This window comes from Salvia hispanica, chromosome 1, assembly GCF_023119035.1.
Source record: "Salvia hispanica cultivar TCC Black 2014 chromosome 1, UniMelb_Shisp_WGS_1.0, whole genome shotgun sequence".
Classification (NCBI taxonomy): Eukaryota; Viridiplantae; Streptophyta; class Magnoliopsida; order Lamiales; family Lamiaceae; genus Salvia; species Salvia hispanica.
The window spans coordinates 32683848-32699710 of NC_062965.1; the positions used below are offsets into that span (position 1 = coordinate 32683848).

The window sequence follows — 15863 nt, forward strand, 5'->3', positions numbered from 1 at the left end:
TTACTGCCAGAAAGTTTGGTTTGTCTTGCTAGAAGCAATTTTGAGTTGTTATATTCATACAATTTTCGTCAAATACGAATGGTATTTTGCTGGACGTCACAATGCTGAATTGGTTAAGGATTTGTTAGAAGTAGTTATGTATTCACTTTAAATATAGCTCACTGAGTTGTGACCTCTTTACTCTGCTTAACTGCTTGTATTTTAACAGCTGATGTTCTATCAACTGAGTGATCCTTTATATGAAAGTTATGTTCTCTAGTCCCATCTTTTTTCAATCATTTCAAGAGATGTTCTATCATGGGGACACCATGAGATTGATTTCCTGTTCTGCTTATCATTTTTCAATTCTATGAATTGGCCTGCTTGGAGTAACAGGCCACTCTCGATCTCATTCCTGCAGGGGATGAGCCATTGAGTGGAGTAGTTGGCCTGCTAGATGCTGGTGTCACAGAACCTGAGTGCCGGGAATGCAGTGTTTAAGCTATTATTTTGTTGCCCTATATGTTGTCATAGCATGTTAACACTCTTGTGAAAACCATCTTTTCTTATTACATGATGAAGTTCAAGAACTGACCTGCGTCACTAGACTACCAGTACCCTTTTTCAATTGAAACTATGAGTTGTGTTAGCATATGCTATTGTATTTCCCATTGTTGCGGATATACCAAGTGCAACTGTGAATCTCACATTTTGCCATTGTTATTTTGATGGTAATATCTTGTGTTTTCTGATGGAAGCAAGATCTCACCCAAATTCATGCTGTGAGATAATGATTTTCAATGTGATCAACTGGAAAAATGGATGTGGAAGAAGTGGAAATTTGATGATGATGAGAAAATATGGAGTCGTCTTCAGTTTCAAAAATGCTAAGTGGGAGATGTAAAGATAACATGTGAGTGAAAAACTTGCTAGGGCGGATTGCTTAAGAAATTGTCTGACTAGCAACCAGAGTGTTGAGGATTTACAATGATGAAACCTGTGCGCATGAGTCATGTAGTCCTCCTTCACAACTGACCCTGATAAACTGCCGGAAGAAGCATGCCTGGAATTTTGAAAGGCATAGGCATAGCTGATGATATGTAAAGCTACTGCGCTATTGATTGAACATGTTCTGTGTCTGTTATTGTAATTGTTTTTGGGATATCATTGAGATTCTAATAGGAAATCAAGAAGTTGAGCAAAACAAGCAAGATTTGAATTTTCTACCTTACCTCTGTCTTAACGCCAATGTGTACTAGTACTGCAAAAATCATGAAAAATGCCAACACAAAAATGAATACATGCAACTGATATTATTGTAAGAATAGCTCTGCCTAACTCATAAAAGGGCCAGCACAAAAATGAATATATGAAAAATATCAAAATCCGAATTTTGGGGCATTCCGAGAATTGAACTCGGGACCTCTCGCACCCTAAGCGAGAATCATACCACTAGACCAAATGCCCATTTGATCATTAAATTTCCTGTTTTATATAATATACCCTGTTTAATACTCTTAATCAGATTTACCAAACTCTGTTATGACTCAAAATTGCAATTCTTGCATTACAATCGAAAAATGCATGCATAGGGAGTATTATTTTTTTGATGATTATTATTTCACTTAAAAATATAAATTTATTACTGTTATCTAAATATTACTAGTATTAATCATGTTCACACTCCAATCATGTACTCTAGTAAGTAACAACTGGTTGATGATAGTGTAGAGGTATACATCATGGAGCAGAGAAATAGGAATAGCTCCAACCGTGAAACAAGAATTGATTCTCCCAAACTACAACCATGAAACTATTCTTCCATCTGTCTTAATAAATTTAATGTTTGATTTGATGATTGCCTTCTGTTTTCACACCATAGAATGTTTTGTTCTTATCACCTTTTGAGGCATGGCCATGTCCAAACTAGTCATTCCACATGTGAAGAATATGTGGGGAACAAGGTTCCCTAACTCATGACCACATTCCTATGATTCACCTTATTCCTTTTTCTTGCCAAGTCTCATCCCAACACTAAAACATATACACCACCACACAGTTTTCTTTCCCTTAACTTTAACCTTGTTACTTTTTTACAACTATTGCATCCCTCCTTAAGTAAGGCCACCATATATACATCTTGTCTTCATATGTCATATATCTCTCCTCCTCTTACAAAACCCCGTCTCGTGCCAAACCCCAGAGATGGAAAAAGAGAAATATGATATGTGCCCATTTGAGGCCATGGATCACCTCTGGTTTCACCAGATTGTTATTTCCTCAAAACCACCAAATAATTCATCAAAACACATCTCCCAAATTTCAGTCACAATCCCAAACCAACAAATCCCTTCACCATCTTCTGCAGTAGCTTCCTCACAGGTAACTACCTCAACTTGTCACTCTCTACACATACAAACTCAAAGATAAAGAGTGAATTATGTTTTGTTTGTTTATATGATGTGATAATTTTTATAGGTTGAGAGCAAGAGACAAGAAAGTAATCATGTTGAAGAAACTAGTACTACTTCTACTCCTAGAGCAACAAAGTTATACCTAGTTTCGACGAAAACTAGGTCATCAAGATCACTCCAAAAACAATATTCAAGAACCTCAATGCGGAAAGCTCTGAGCTCAGCCGATCTCGAGCTTGAAGAAGTGAAAGGGTTCATGGATTTAGGGTTTGATTTCAAGGAGCACAACTTAAGCAGCCATGTGATCAGCCTGATCCCCGGATTACAGAGAATCAAATCCCAAGAGCAAGATTTAGGGAGTCGTATTGATGTTGATGAAGAAAAAAATGGAAAATTCATGAGGCCATATTGGTCAGAGTCATGGCTTGTGAAAATGTTAGATTCCCCATTGATACTGAGTTTAAGGATTTCGGATGATTCGGACAAGGTGAAGAAGCATTTGAAGGATTGGGCTCGAATAGTGGCAGCAACCATCCACCAAGAATCTTGATGCTTAAGAGATTTGTTGTGTTGTGTATATTATTGTGTATTAATATGTACTTTATGTTGGTGACTTGTGCAAATAGTATTTCCACAACCAGCATATCTTGAGTTCTTAGTGCCATAAAGGAGATGGATTATAATATATTTGCAATTTCCAAAATATGTCACTTCCTATATGCATATCCTCATGAGTATCAAAGCAAACTTTGTTCTCTCAAGTAGTTGAAAGCAATAAATTTTGTTGAGTTTGTATGTTAATCTTTAAACAAAAATAACTTGCTATCTATTTTTACATACCTGCTAGCTATCAATATCAATCAAAGATATTTACAGTATCAAAAAAGTAGTACTCCGTAACTATTTAGTTTTGTGAACTATTTTTTATTTATTAACAAACTAAAAAAATGGTAACATCGATCTTGAGAAGGACATAGTGGCAAAACATCATTTATAAGAGAACACTTTGGGTACATTTAGCAATATTATTTAGACGAAATTCTAAAACAGGTCCTATACATTTATTTAGAAAAGCATTTGTGGTCTTATATTAAGTGTATTAATTTTTGGTCTAATTAAGATATTTTGATCTTACATAAAGTGTATTAGCTAGCTTTTGGTCTAATTAAGAGAATATATTTTGTACATATTATAGTTTCGTTAAAAATGAATAGTCAACCACATTTTAATATTATTAACAAGTTAAATATAGACTAAAATAACAGCCGAAAAGAAACGTCTTACTTGTAGTGATCACATAAATAACGGGTCGAAGACAATTTTTCATAATGAAAATGCATACATTTTTATGTAATAGACAAAAATTAAAGAAAGTACATATTTTTTTTATGTAACAAAGAGAGTGCTACTAATAAAAGAATAGAGCGGTGCAATAAAAGCATTATAGAATTGTTGGTTGATTAAATTAAATGCAACTTCCTTCTTGTCGTCAACAATTTAGTGTAATTAATTGTGTATAAATGCACGCTACGTGTAAGAATTCTATATTTCTACTTTATAAAAAATACTAGTACTTTAACCTCGTAGTATATTACAACATAGTAATTCTAATATATCGAACGCAAGGATATATTGCAAAGAATAATATATCAAAGTGCACTTAATCCCTTAATAAACCCTCGTAGTATATTACAACATAGTAATTCTAATAATTAACATTACAAACAATCGTAAACAAAATAAGAACATCATCATCCGTAATAGTGCCCAATTACAGAAAAAGCTTACCCACCCCTAAAGTTTCCTTTTATCTAAATAAAAGAGCTGAGTATAGTTTACGGCCTGAATTTTGGAAAGTTTTTAAAAATGATCAATTGTTATTCTTTTAGATTGATTTTGGCCCACAACTAAAATTCGGCTTCCAAAAAATTGAATCATTGAGTGCAATTATATACCATGACACCTCTATTATTCAAAAATCAAACAAGTTGATTTAATTTTTCGATGTTGAATTCTCGACCAAAATTGAAACCAAGTACGAAATTGAGATTTTACAAAACAAGCAAAATTCAAGTCATACTATATTAAAAGCTTTAAAATCTCATTGCATAAATTATAGTCCTACTTAACACAATTTTGAAAAAATCACACAAATGCAAATAGATTAATTTCTTTTTTTTTAAAAAGGAGACAATAATAATATATTCACGATCATTTCAAAGTCACGATCTAGAATTTTTCCTATCAAGATTTCTCCTTACATTCCGTTTGGACTTGTGGCGGGTTTGATGAGGGACTCTGGGGCCGGCCCGGTTCGGCGGCGGGTTGTATGTGTGCGTCTCCGGCCCTCTGTAATCAATATCATAAACCTCTGATCCCATATTCTTCGCATGCATTCTCCCTGCATCACCATCACATTTAGAGAGACACATATATACATATATATGTAGTGACTAGTGAGAGAGAGAGAGAGGGAGGGTGGGAACCTGCTGAAAAGCCCGGCCCGAAGAGGAGGAGGAGGAGAAGTAGAATGCAAAGGAAACTAGACTTGAGGAGCTCCATCACATTCCAAATTAGAAGAGTTGTTTGTATTTTGATGTGATTTAGTACTACTTTGGAGAGGAGTAAAGAAGAGGAGAGTTAAGGAATTTTTTGAAGAGAGGTTTTGGGAATTGAAATAGTCGACATCTGCACAGCCATTGATTGAGATGTATTGTGCTGGAACATTTATGTTTACAGATCTCAAATCATGTCTCCTCTTCTACTATTTCCCTAGTGCAAATCTACGTGACCGAATTTTATACAACCAAAAACTAATTTATTTGAAAAAAATAGGTTTATATATGCATTTAATTAAAGTATATATATGCATATATAGTACATGGAAAGTGTATAATATTGTGGTCATATATTTACAATTTGTGTATAATTTTTTTATTTTTTTAGAACCATAAAGGTAATTAGTGCATACTTTTATTCAAATTTTAAAAAAAATAAGAAGGAAACTCAAATATAAAAATAAAAAATGAGGTTAAAGGCAAATAAGTTTTTTTAACTTGTCCATTTACTATATTTATTATTTTAATATATAATTAATACATCAAATTATTAATATAACCTTATTTTGATTGTACAAAATTTGATTGTTTATCATCACTCTTAATTATATACGTAATTAAATCAATGGAAATGAAAATAACATTAGGGGTATTGGCGAATATCACCAAACTTTTAAAAAATTTATTACTTTTTTTCTATGAATTTTAACTTCGACATATAATATCACAAATTTAAACACTCTCTATTTTTAAAATAGAAACTTTTGGAATGATACTAGTTTTAATGCAAAATTGGTAAAGTATGAAAGAGATAGAAAAAAAAATGTGTCTGTGAAAAATGAGCATCATTTCATAGAGAGAAAGAACTTTCTTAAAATTGCGTATTTCTATTTTTTAGGAAACGGTCCAAAAAAGAAAGATTTTCTATTTTTAGGGAACAAAGAGAGTAGTTGTTAAATTTTTGCACCAGCGATACATATAATTTGTCATCACATCATATGAGATATGGTTACTATCGAAAAATAATAATTATGTAATTACAAAGTCCCTAGAAGACAGACATAGTTATCCATCTCATTTTATTATAGTCGGAAACTGTTGCCGCTGAAAAAATTCAACAACTATTTAAGTTCGTGATATAATATATCAAGTTTATAGTTTGTGAAAAAAATATACAGTAAAATTTTAGCAAGTTTCGTGATATTAGACATCAATACCTCATAATATTACTCTCCGTCCCAAAAAAATATATGCATTTTGAAATGACACAAGAATTAATAAACAATTGGTAAAATAAGAGAGATGTGGGCAAAGGTACTTAAAGTAGTGTTAGTGGATAGTGGAATCACATTATTATACTCGTTTGATAAAAAAGATGGGATATGAGAAGATATATAAAACAAGATAAGAAAACGGGTTTCATGTCAAGATATGCAAAGATATGATTTTTTTTTCTCGTTGTTTGATAGAAAAGAAATTATCTAAATTTGTATAGTATATTAAATAACATGGTTTAACTTGACAAATTGGTGGGTTACATAAACATGGTTAAAGTTATAATTTTGGTAAGATTGGGGAGGACCCTTGTCTTATGTTGGACTTTGAGTTAAGCTTAACTATAATATCAAACAATTAGAAATGTCATATATTGATACGGTCCCGCTACAACCGGCGGCCAACACCGCCGGGGACAAGGCTGGATCCTCGAGGCAGCCAGAGGATGAGGCGTCGATTGCGAAGACGAAGCCGAAAAGGAACGTGCGTCCGCCGGAGAAGTTGGGCGACTTCGTTCCCAAGTAGACCGTTGGAAGTTATCTATTTTTTATTTTATTTTATTTTGGTTATTAGGATATTTTTGGATATTTGTTTTTATTCTTTTAACTATTTTTGCAGTACGAGTCGAGCATATCTATAAGCTCCGTCTTGGGTTTTCTTTGTTGATTCTTTCCCGGGATGAATAGGATTAGGTCGAATCAACCTTAGGGTCCTTAGTCTATAAATAGGGCTTTTGTTCAATAACACAATTATGAATGAAATATTATTTTTTCCCACAAAACCGTGAATTATTCTTTATACCCTAGTTTGACAGCTGCTCGACGGAGGAGTTCTGCGCACAGCAGAAACTAGAAATCTCCGACGATCCTAGAACAGGACGCCGGACTCTCACTGATCGCCGAGCAGACCGCCGCCGATCATAGTTAGGGAATTGTGTCCCTAACATATATAATTCTCTATATTGGTATTACTAACTTATCAAACACGCCTAGTGTTTAATGAGTTGTAATGATGGGTCATAGTAGTATAAGTTGTAAATAAATTAATGTATAAGGGTAATGAATTGGGACAAATTTCCATAAATGAAAATACCTAATAAAAGGTTTACATATTTTATGATCTGGGATCGAGAGACTTATTCAATCCATGTTGCCATGACGAGGGGCATGCGAAATTTAGTGGTATGGATGTTTTTCGGAATTAGGAACCATATTATTGTCTCTGAGGAAATAAATATTTGGATCATGTCTGACAAGTGAGCAGCATAATTGTATAATGCATTGATGTGTTGTTGAATATAAGATGAATTATTTGAGTCGAATCTGAATTTATTTCATTTGTTTTGTGATGAATTCGGTAATTTAAATTTATCCAATCATCAAATTTCAGGAAGATGCAGCTCTTCAAAATGGAGTTGATCAGTTTAAGGTTTGTACAGTTTCATAACTCAATCTCAAGGTAGCATATTTAGTTCAGCTTAATTTTCATTTCTAAATCACATACGAATTATATGCTATATATTCTATGTGGGCTCTTTACGTGAGTATCACTCTCGTTTGACACACGTTTAGCATTGTTTGTTTCGATTTATCTATTTAGTTTGACTCTAATACATTAAAAAAATATTATTATAATTTTTAATTTCACAAAATTCATAAAAATCAAAGCTCGATTTGTTCGTTTTCTCTATAATTTCAAATAAATGAATAAAATAATAAATCAGGCTTTGATTTTTATGAATTTTGTGAAACTAAAAATTGCAATAACATTTTTTTTAATGTATTAGAATCAAGCTAAATAGATAAATTGAAACGAATAACACTAAACGTGTGTCAAACGAGTGTGATGTTCACATAAATAACCCACATAAGATATATAAAACGTAACATAAACACATTTCAATCTAAGCATGGTATGGACAATCCCATGTGTGTATGTCTTGAAGAGACATCACATATAGGAGACCACCTCTTTGGCTGGACTTCACTACCATATTAATTATTCCTTTCAACTTTTATTAGGAGTATATATTTAGTTAATTTCTGTCTACTTTATTTTTTTCGGAAACATAATTATTTGTTCATTCTTTTCTGGCTGTGATCAGAATACTATATATGACCAATTTTAGTTGAGATAATTCAATGCACAGCAAGCCACGGATTAGGACCAGAAATATTTATTTTTTCCCATAAAGTCTTACATGAAAAATTGAATGTCGTCTGGCCCGCTTGCATTTTTAATGAATTTAAATTTTAATTCACATTCTCTGGTTTTCTTGACATAATTTCAATTTACATTCTCTGGTTTGCAATATACCAGTAGAAACTAGTAAGTACTAGTATAATAAATTTATCATGCAATCACATTTCACCCACAATTACATTCACACACATCCATCTAATTAAATCCCAAATTTGAGAACGTCAAATATGTAAACAAAACAAGCCTTTGTATATCCTAGCTAGAATAGGACAACGGTTCAAATTAAATATTTTAGGGTTTCTTGATTTCATAAACTTAATATGACTATTCTGTCAAGTCCAATAAGAATTGGGGACGTTATAAGATTGGCATCAAATGAAAATATATAGCGTCACTTTTATTATTAAGGGTCCCAAATTGTAAAGGCATTTATTGGATGGATATGTATTGTTTCGAAAGATGGTCCTCTTTCGGCATGGCAATGTAATGTAGTGGTAACAATATATAGTAGTAGTAGTAGTAGAAGTAATTTGTTTGTCAATTGAGTACTAATTGTTTTCTGTTTCGCCATAATATTTACCTTGATTTGTCCTATAGACATAAAAAGTTAGTTCGGTTGGTATGATTATGCATAATATTTACCTTGATTTGTCCTATAGACATAAAAAGTATAGTTCGGTTGGTATGCTTATTTATTTAGAATTAACGCGTGAGATTATTTTAATTAGGGAGTGTCTATGGCTTATTCCATCTAGAATTAAGTTGTGAGATACTCCCTCCGTCCCGTTTTAGCAGTCCCATTGACTTTTCTGCCCTCTTTTTATAAAAATGATAAAAAAAATAGTTAAAGAGAAGAAATGGTAAATTAAGAGAGAGAATAATATAGAGAAAAGTCTTATCTACATTATTGTCTCTCTTACTTTACCATTTCTCCACTTTAACTATTTTTTATCATTTTTACAAAAAGAGGGCAGAAAAGTCAATGAGACTGCTAAAGCGGGACGGAGGGAGTACTATTTTGCACGACCTCAACGATTGTCTTGTCCTCAAATAAACGACCTAATTAAGATATGGAGTAATAGATAGTTTGAGGGCGTGTTTGAAAAAAAAAATACAGTACGAAATTTGAACGGTGTGTTTAATGTTCGATGAAGTGTCGAATTAGGAGTCAAACAAACAGAACAATAGAAATTTTATTGGATTTTAGGTTAGTCCATCGGGTTTTCAGACTCGGCCCTAACCGGTTGAGATTAATCGTGTTCGGGCTAATCGGATTGTAATTTTATCAGGCTAGAAATTTTTAGCCATAACTATATAAATTAGGCGGGCAATTAGAGTCAGCCCACAGGTTGTGGGTTATATTGACATCCCTACTGAAACATGAGTTAAAAAGTTTGTTGAATATGCAATTCATCCAAAATAGTAAATGAAATATTTATTAATGTGAAACAAAATGGTAATGTGAGACATATAGTCGCCTATTTATAATATCGCATATAACTATAACAACGCTTTAGATATTTTTAACTGAACAGTTGGGAGAAATTGAATGTTTAGCTAATGGAAGGAAATATACATCTAAATCCAAAAAGAATAATTACGACGATCATTGACCATATATAATGTATCTGTAATGTTTGAGGTCAAAATCTTTATGTTTAAGGAGATTTGACATGCTGAGGAAAGTTTGAGCGACTGTGCTGCTCTTCCATGTCATCAATTTTTTATTATTTTCATATATTATCAAATTATCTCCTCTCCCATCGTCTCACCTTCCGTCTATACAGTTCCACTTACTAATATTTTTTTCAACGAGAAACTCAATCAACATATTTCTTCATAATCTCGCTCATATAAAATTGAAGATTTTATCCTTCCATTCCATTATTGACTGCAAAATTTCCAAGAATTTTAGCAGAAATATAGCATAATTGTCTTACAAATCTCACCAAATCTCCAAGTCCATGCGACTACTTCAATTGAAATCCGAATTCAAAAGGTGCAAAATATGGAAAATAGACAAACTTTCATTGAACCACAATTCCTATCACTCATCATTCTATTTGAATTCCAATTTTTCTTATTAATTCTTAAACAGCAATTCACCATTCTTACTCCAAAGCACATAAACTACTCAGAATTGTCTTTTCAAACACAACATAATCAGTTAAAACAAAAAAAGTCTATGTCAGTTTAAATTTTCTTTTACTATGTTAAAAGTTTTTTAAGAATAAGCGAGAGAGGTAGAACTAGAAGGTTGTCGTCAAAACAAAAAAAATTATGAAACATAACGTGGAGATATATGGAAGAAGTGTGCTAAAGGGTTAAAATAGAAAAGCTTAAAATTCACATAGCATCCACAACGTTGAAGAAAATTAAAGAAAAGGTACACCATGATTGGAAATTACAGTAAGAATAAACGTAGTGCCAAATAATATAAGTGAAAGAAAGAGGGAAAAGGGAAAAAAGAAAAGAATGAGATCTAGAGCATCAATTTTTTCAAAAAAAATGGCGGAGATGGGAGAAAGATTATGAAGTTGAGTTTATCAATTGAAGAAAAAAAAGTAGGTGGAGACTGGAGCAGTGTAGACGGATGATGAGAGGTTGATTTGTAGGTGCGGAGGGAGAAATTCAAAGGAGTAAGTGTCCACAATAGTGGAACAACCACGCGACACCTACAAAAAAAAATTATATATATTTCCGCTTAGTCATCACAGTCATGCCTTAGCCACATCAAACTTGTCCAGCCACGCCTCACATTATTTTATCATATATTTTATTTCGGACAGTGGATTTGAGATTGAAATGAAATGAAAAAAATGAATTAGAAATGGTATTTTATAGATAAGATAAAGAATTAAAAAAAAACGAAATTGAGCCGCGGCGGTCTCGCGGCTTACAATAGGCTGACGTGACTCCGCCGCGCGACCGCCGCCCTCCGACCTGGCGCAGATGGGTCCTCAGTTGTGGATGCACCGTCGCGGCCTGCTGCTTATAATAGGCCGCAGCGATGGTCCTATTGTGATTACTCTAATAAAAAAATCGCGAGAATAGAAGAGGGGAGAGGATCCCCTTATGTGGGAAGATCACAGCACAATATGTTGTGGCTAATTAAAATGACGTATTTTTCCATAAATATCATCAATTTGTGTAACTTATAATCTCAGCAACAATATTATATTTAATTCGATTTCTGTAACTTATAACATTAATCCCTTTCCTGTCGTTTCTATCTTTTCTCAATTTTCTGTGCATATTATACTTTTTTAGCCTTTTTCTATTGCTTAATTAGTATACTATTGAGTTTTTTTTTTTTTTATAAACTAAAATGCTCAAGCCAAAAAAGTGGCGAGCTAAAGAGTACAACAAGAAAGTCCAGCAACAACCAAAGCGAAAAAGCCAAACAAAACAAGAGCTAAGCACCACAAAAGGAAAAAAAACTACCAGACAAAGAGGTCCCTGAAAACGCACTCCACGCAGCACACCCAAAAGAGAGGAAAGAGCAGCATACAAGTAGAGAAAAGGCAAGGAAAACGAACCGTAACACATGCCCAAGACAAGCCCAAAAAAAGCAAGCAAGCACCTCTTTGCATCTCCTGCAGTCACAATGATTTGAAGTTTCATCCATGCAATCAGTCAAGAGACCTCCTTTTAGGGGAGTTCCAGCACCAGCCCTTTGCTCGGGTATCTTGGAGTCTTCCATCCTCTGATATCACCAAAAATTTCCATTGCTTGCATCGGGGAAAATGGGAAATCCGGGCACCATCCTTTCACCCATATGCCTAAGCGCCAAAAATGTCGTCTCTTTTCGAATTCCCAGTTAGGCATGAAAGCTTGAAAGATAATCTTATTTCGAATATCCCAAATGGACCATGTGATGACGTAGAACATGGAGATCCATAATTGCTTGTCAAAGTTTTTGAAAGGATTACCGAACCAAGAGAGAAGACACATCCTTGTATGCTTGGGGAGGCAGAGAGACAGGTTCCACTGGTTGCAACAAAAATACCAAAATCTACTGGATATCTTGCAACTAAAAAAGAGGTGATCAATGGTTTCTGGTTCCTCCATGCATAGAGCACATCGATCATCCTCAATGCCGGCAAACTTTAATCTATGTAATCTTTCTTTTGTATTGAGTATTCCTTGGAGAATGAACCACAAGTGAAGCTGAGCTCGTGGCGGGGCTCGATTCCTCCAAGGTAGTCGACCAAGGTATGATGGTGAGCTATCCTTCTCCATCCGCTGGCCAACCTGCAAGACAAAGTTAGATACCGAGAAAATATTTGACTTATCCCCTGACCACATTCCTCACGTCCCTCGTGTTTGCTCTCAACGGAGACTGATTCACGACTACCAGGAGGTCACCAACTAAGTCTTCTTCCCATGCGAAAAGTTTCTTTATCCATTTGAATATCCATCTCCAGCCTTCTCCTTCCCACTCCCCCATGTTCTCAATGAGACTTTCTTTTTGAATTGATTGCATGAACAATCTAGGGTAACGGTTTTTTAGACTTTCGGTCCCTACCCAATGGTCGAGCTAGAAGCTTGTACACTTTCCATTGCCAACTTTCACTAGAATCTCATTGTTAGCAATAGAACTTCATTTGCGATCAGCACCCCGTCTAGGATCTGCCTATTCTTCACAAAAGCAGATTGTGTTTCCCCTATCAGATCATTTAGAACTATTGAGATCCTTTTTGCCAAGATTTTGAATTTTTTCCACCGTATTTACTTTCTTATATAGATACTAGTTTAGCAAATCTTATTAAAATTAGTTGTAACTAATTGGGATTAAATATTATTTATATTTTTTTTGTTTATGCAATCAAATCTTATACTATAGTGAATAGTGATGGAACATATTTCATGGAAACGAGTTTAATGATTATTATCAAGAACGAGACCGAAATTAGAATGTAGAGAACTATATAAAAAAGAATATCTGACGCCTCATGTGCCTTCAATTGTTTTTTAATTCAGGTATTCATTTAAATATTTCGTCTGTACTTGAAAATTTATCATTTATTTTTATTAATTTATTCTCACTCATATTCTATTATAAAAATATATATCAAAGTATGTCTCACATATCACTAACTTTTTCAATCCAATTTCTATTAGATTTCTTAAAATTCATGTTCGGTCAAATAATGATAAATTATTAGGGCAGAAGAGAGTATTGTATTACTGTCCTATAATTTTATATATGATGTCGACTATTAATTGGGTATAATTATTTTTGAACTTCGATTTTTTAATTTTTTTTATGCTTATAAAAGTAAATTTGGTGGAATTAAGTTATGATTTGGCGGTGACAAGCAAATATGCACGGAGCAAGAAAGGAAAGGAATAAATTATACAATCGCATTAACTAAATTGCTGATTTTATTAGTGCAAAAAATTGATGTGGTTTATGGGAATATTACATCGTTTTAGCCACAGCATTTTTTCCCACAGCAGGGATCCTGATCTTCCAAGAAGCGCTCCTTTCGTCGCCCATATTTTTTCCCTTCATATCAAATCTCTATATATATTTTTTATATTTATAGTAAAAGAATTCTTTCTGCCAATGATTGCTTTATCGATTTTATAAGATCGTTACAAAATGCTTGTGCATTTAGAATTAGTATTTTATACTTATAATTTATGCAAAGATATCGATTATTAATGAAAAACCAATAAGGAATCTATATAGCGTATAAATTAGCGCTAATTAAGCTCGATTAGTAAGTACTGAATATTATTAAGAATTATTGCCGGTATTTGGGGTATCAATTTTACACTATATGTATAACCCCTCTTAGGGCATGTTTGATTGGTATGATGGGGCATGATAAGGCCCCTTATCTCACCTATATCATTGCTTTGTTTGCCCTAACAAACAACCCTCTCGACCCGGGAAAAGCTTCATGACCCGTAAGCATTTATGATAACAACCTCCCAAACTAAGATTTTACTACCCTGCGAATTTCCCCTGATACTCACTATGCGATTGTTCTGGTTTTGCCACGTTAACTCCAATTTGTTAGAATATAGAGGAAAATGGTAGTTCCTAGGAGTATACCATTTATGATATCATGAGTCCCAAGTATGTAGAGTTCCTATGCTAATTTATTGTGTAAGTTCAAGAGTCTCCTCCACCCCTATAAATACATGGGTGTAGGATATTCACAATAACAAGTTGAAAACAAATTCCCTATAATGTCTAATGCTTCTTCCCTCTCGGTTATCCAAAACAATACAATTGTCTAGAACACCCCTCTCCTTCTTCCCCCTTCCCTCGATTTTAACCCATATCTCAATCGATTTTGTACTACTTTCCTCATTACCCAGTCCACCGAATTCCGTATGAGCTCCGACTCCGGAAAATTTGAAATTGACCCTGAAATAAATTGCAAAAATAGGTTTCAAATTCTAGAAAATTTTCCTACAGCTTTATATCCGGATCTTCATATAAAGATAAGGAAATTTTTGATTGTGGGGCAACCGACACTATGTCATTTGATGAATCTGATTTTACTGGGATGACCAAACCTCACAAGAAATACGTCCAAACTGCCAATGGGGAATTTCTCACTAGAATCTTTGGATGCTCTACTTTTATTCATATACCAAAACACGAAAGGTCCAAATTCTCTCCATGTGCTGTGAAAGGTGTCTTTGTTGGATATGCACAACAACAAAAAGGTTATCGGTGCTACGACCCCAAAGCTAAACGCATGTTTATCACAATGAACTGTGATTTCGTAGAAAACGAGTATTTTAATCACCAACTTAGCGTTCAGGGGGAGGAAAATCAAACAAAAAACTCGAGTGACCCGCTAAGTTTTCTTCCTAACCTCATCACCAGTCCTATGCCAAGTCCTGATCCTGAAGTGGATTCAACAGAGAATGTTAGCTCTACCACCGAGCAGGCCTCAAACACTCCAGCAGAGCCCGCTGAGCCTAGTGACGAGGCCCCAACATCCCTGACTGATTATCCTGAGGTAAGGGATTCTGACCTAAGTGAATTGGATGTTATTGAGACTGACATTGATTGTAGAATGGAAACTATCCAAGGTGAGCCAGAAACTTCAAGACAACCTGTCCTTCCTTCACGAATTAACAGAGGAGTGCCCCCAAAACGGTACACCCCAGATTGGAAGGGAAGAAAAGCCCGCTATCCCATTGCCTACTCTATGACTGCCCAGATAACTGAAATGGCACGAGCATTTGAAGCTGCCTTATATAAGGATGAAATACCAAACTCAGTAGAGGAAGCAATGAAGCACAAACACTGGAGAGAAGCTATGAAGAAAGAGATGGACGCCCTCCTGAAGAACAACACTTGGGAGAAGTGTACATTGCCAGAAGGAAAGAAACCAGTTGGGTGCAGGTGGATCTTCACAATCAAACGACGAGCTGATGGATCAATTGAGAGGTACAAAGCTAG

General features: G+C 34.3%; 2 protein-coding genes, 1 long non-coding RNA gene and 1 other non-coding gene across 4 annotated transcripts; 1 reads left to right on the forward strand and 3 right to left on the reverse strand.

Annotated features, from left to right (window-relative positions):
* Window positions 1–1374: 1374 nt before the first annotated feature.
* TRNAP-AGG lies at window positions 1375–1446 on the reverse strand. Its single transcript has one exon. It is a non-coding gene; the product is annotated as a tRNA-Pro (tRNA).
* Window positions 1447–2061: 615 nt separating this feature from the next.
* On the forward strand, window positions 2062–3006 carry LOC125200899. Its single transcript, XM_048098724.1, has 2 exons — window positions 2062–2361; window positions 2458–3006. The coding sequence occupies exons 1-2, from the start codon at window positions 2185–2187 to the stop codon at window positions 2941–2943; spliced, it is 663 nt and encodes a 220-aa protein (XP_047954681.1). The 5' UTR covers window positions 2062–2184; the 3' UTR covers window positions 2944–3006.
* Window positions 3007–4442: 1436 nt separating this feature from the next.
* LOC125200900 lies at window positions 4443–5128 on the reverse strand. Its single transcript, XR_007172802.1, has 2 exons — window positions 4880–5128; window positions 4443–4794 (listed from the first exon to the last, which is right to left on the reverse strand). It is a non-coding gene; the product is annotated as an uncharacterized LOC125200900 (long non-coding RNA).
* A 6951-nt stretch (window positions 5129–12079) lies between these two features.
* On the reverse strand, window positions 12080–12878 carry LOC125194617. Its single transcript, XM_048092869.1, has 2 exons — window positions 12732–12878; window positions 12080–12682 (listed from the first exon to the last, which is right to left on the reverse strand). The coding sequence occupies exons 1-2, from the start codon at window positions 12876–12878 to the stop codon at window positions 12080–12082; spliced, it is 750 nt and encodes a 249-aa protein (XP_047948826.1).
* Window positions 12879–15863: the final 2985 nt, after the last annotated feature.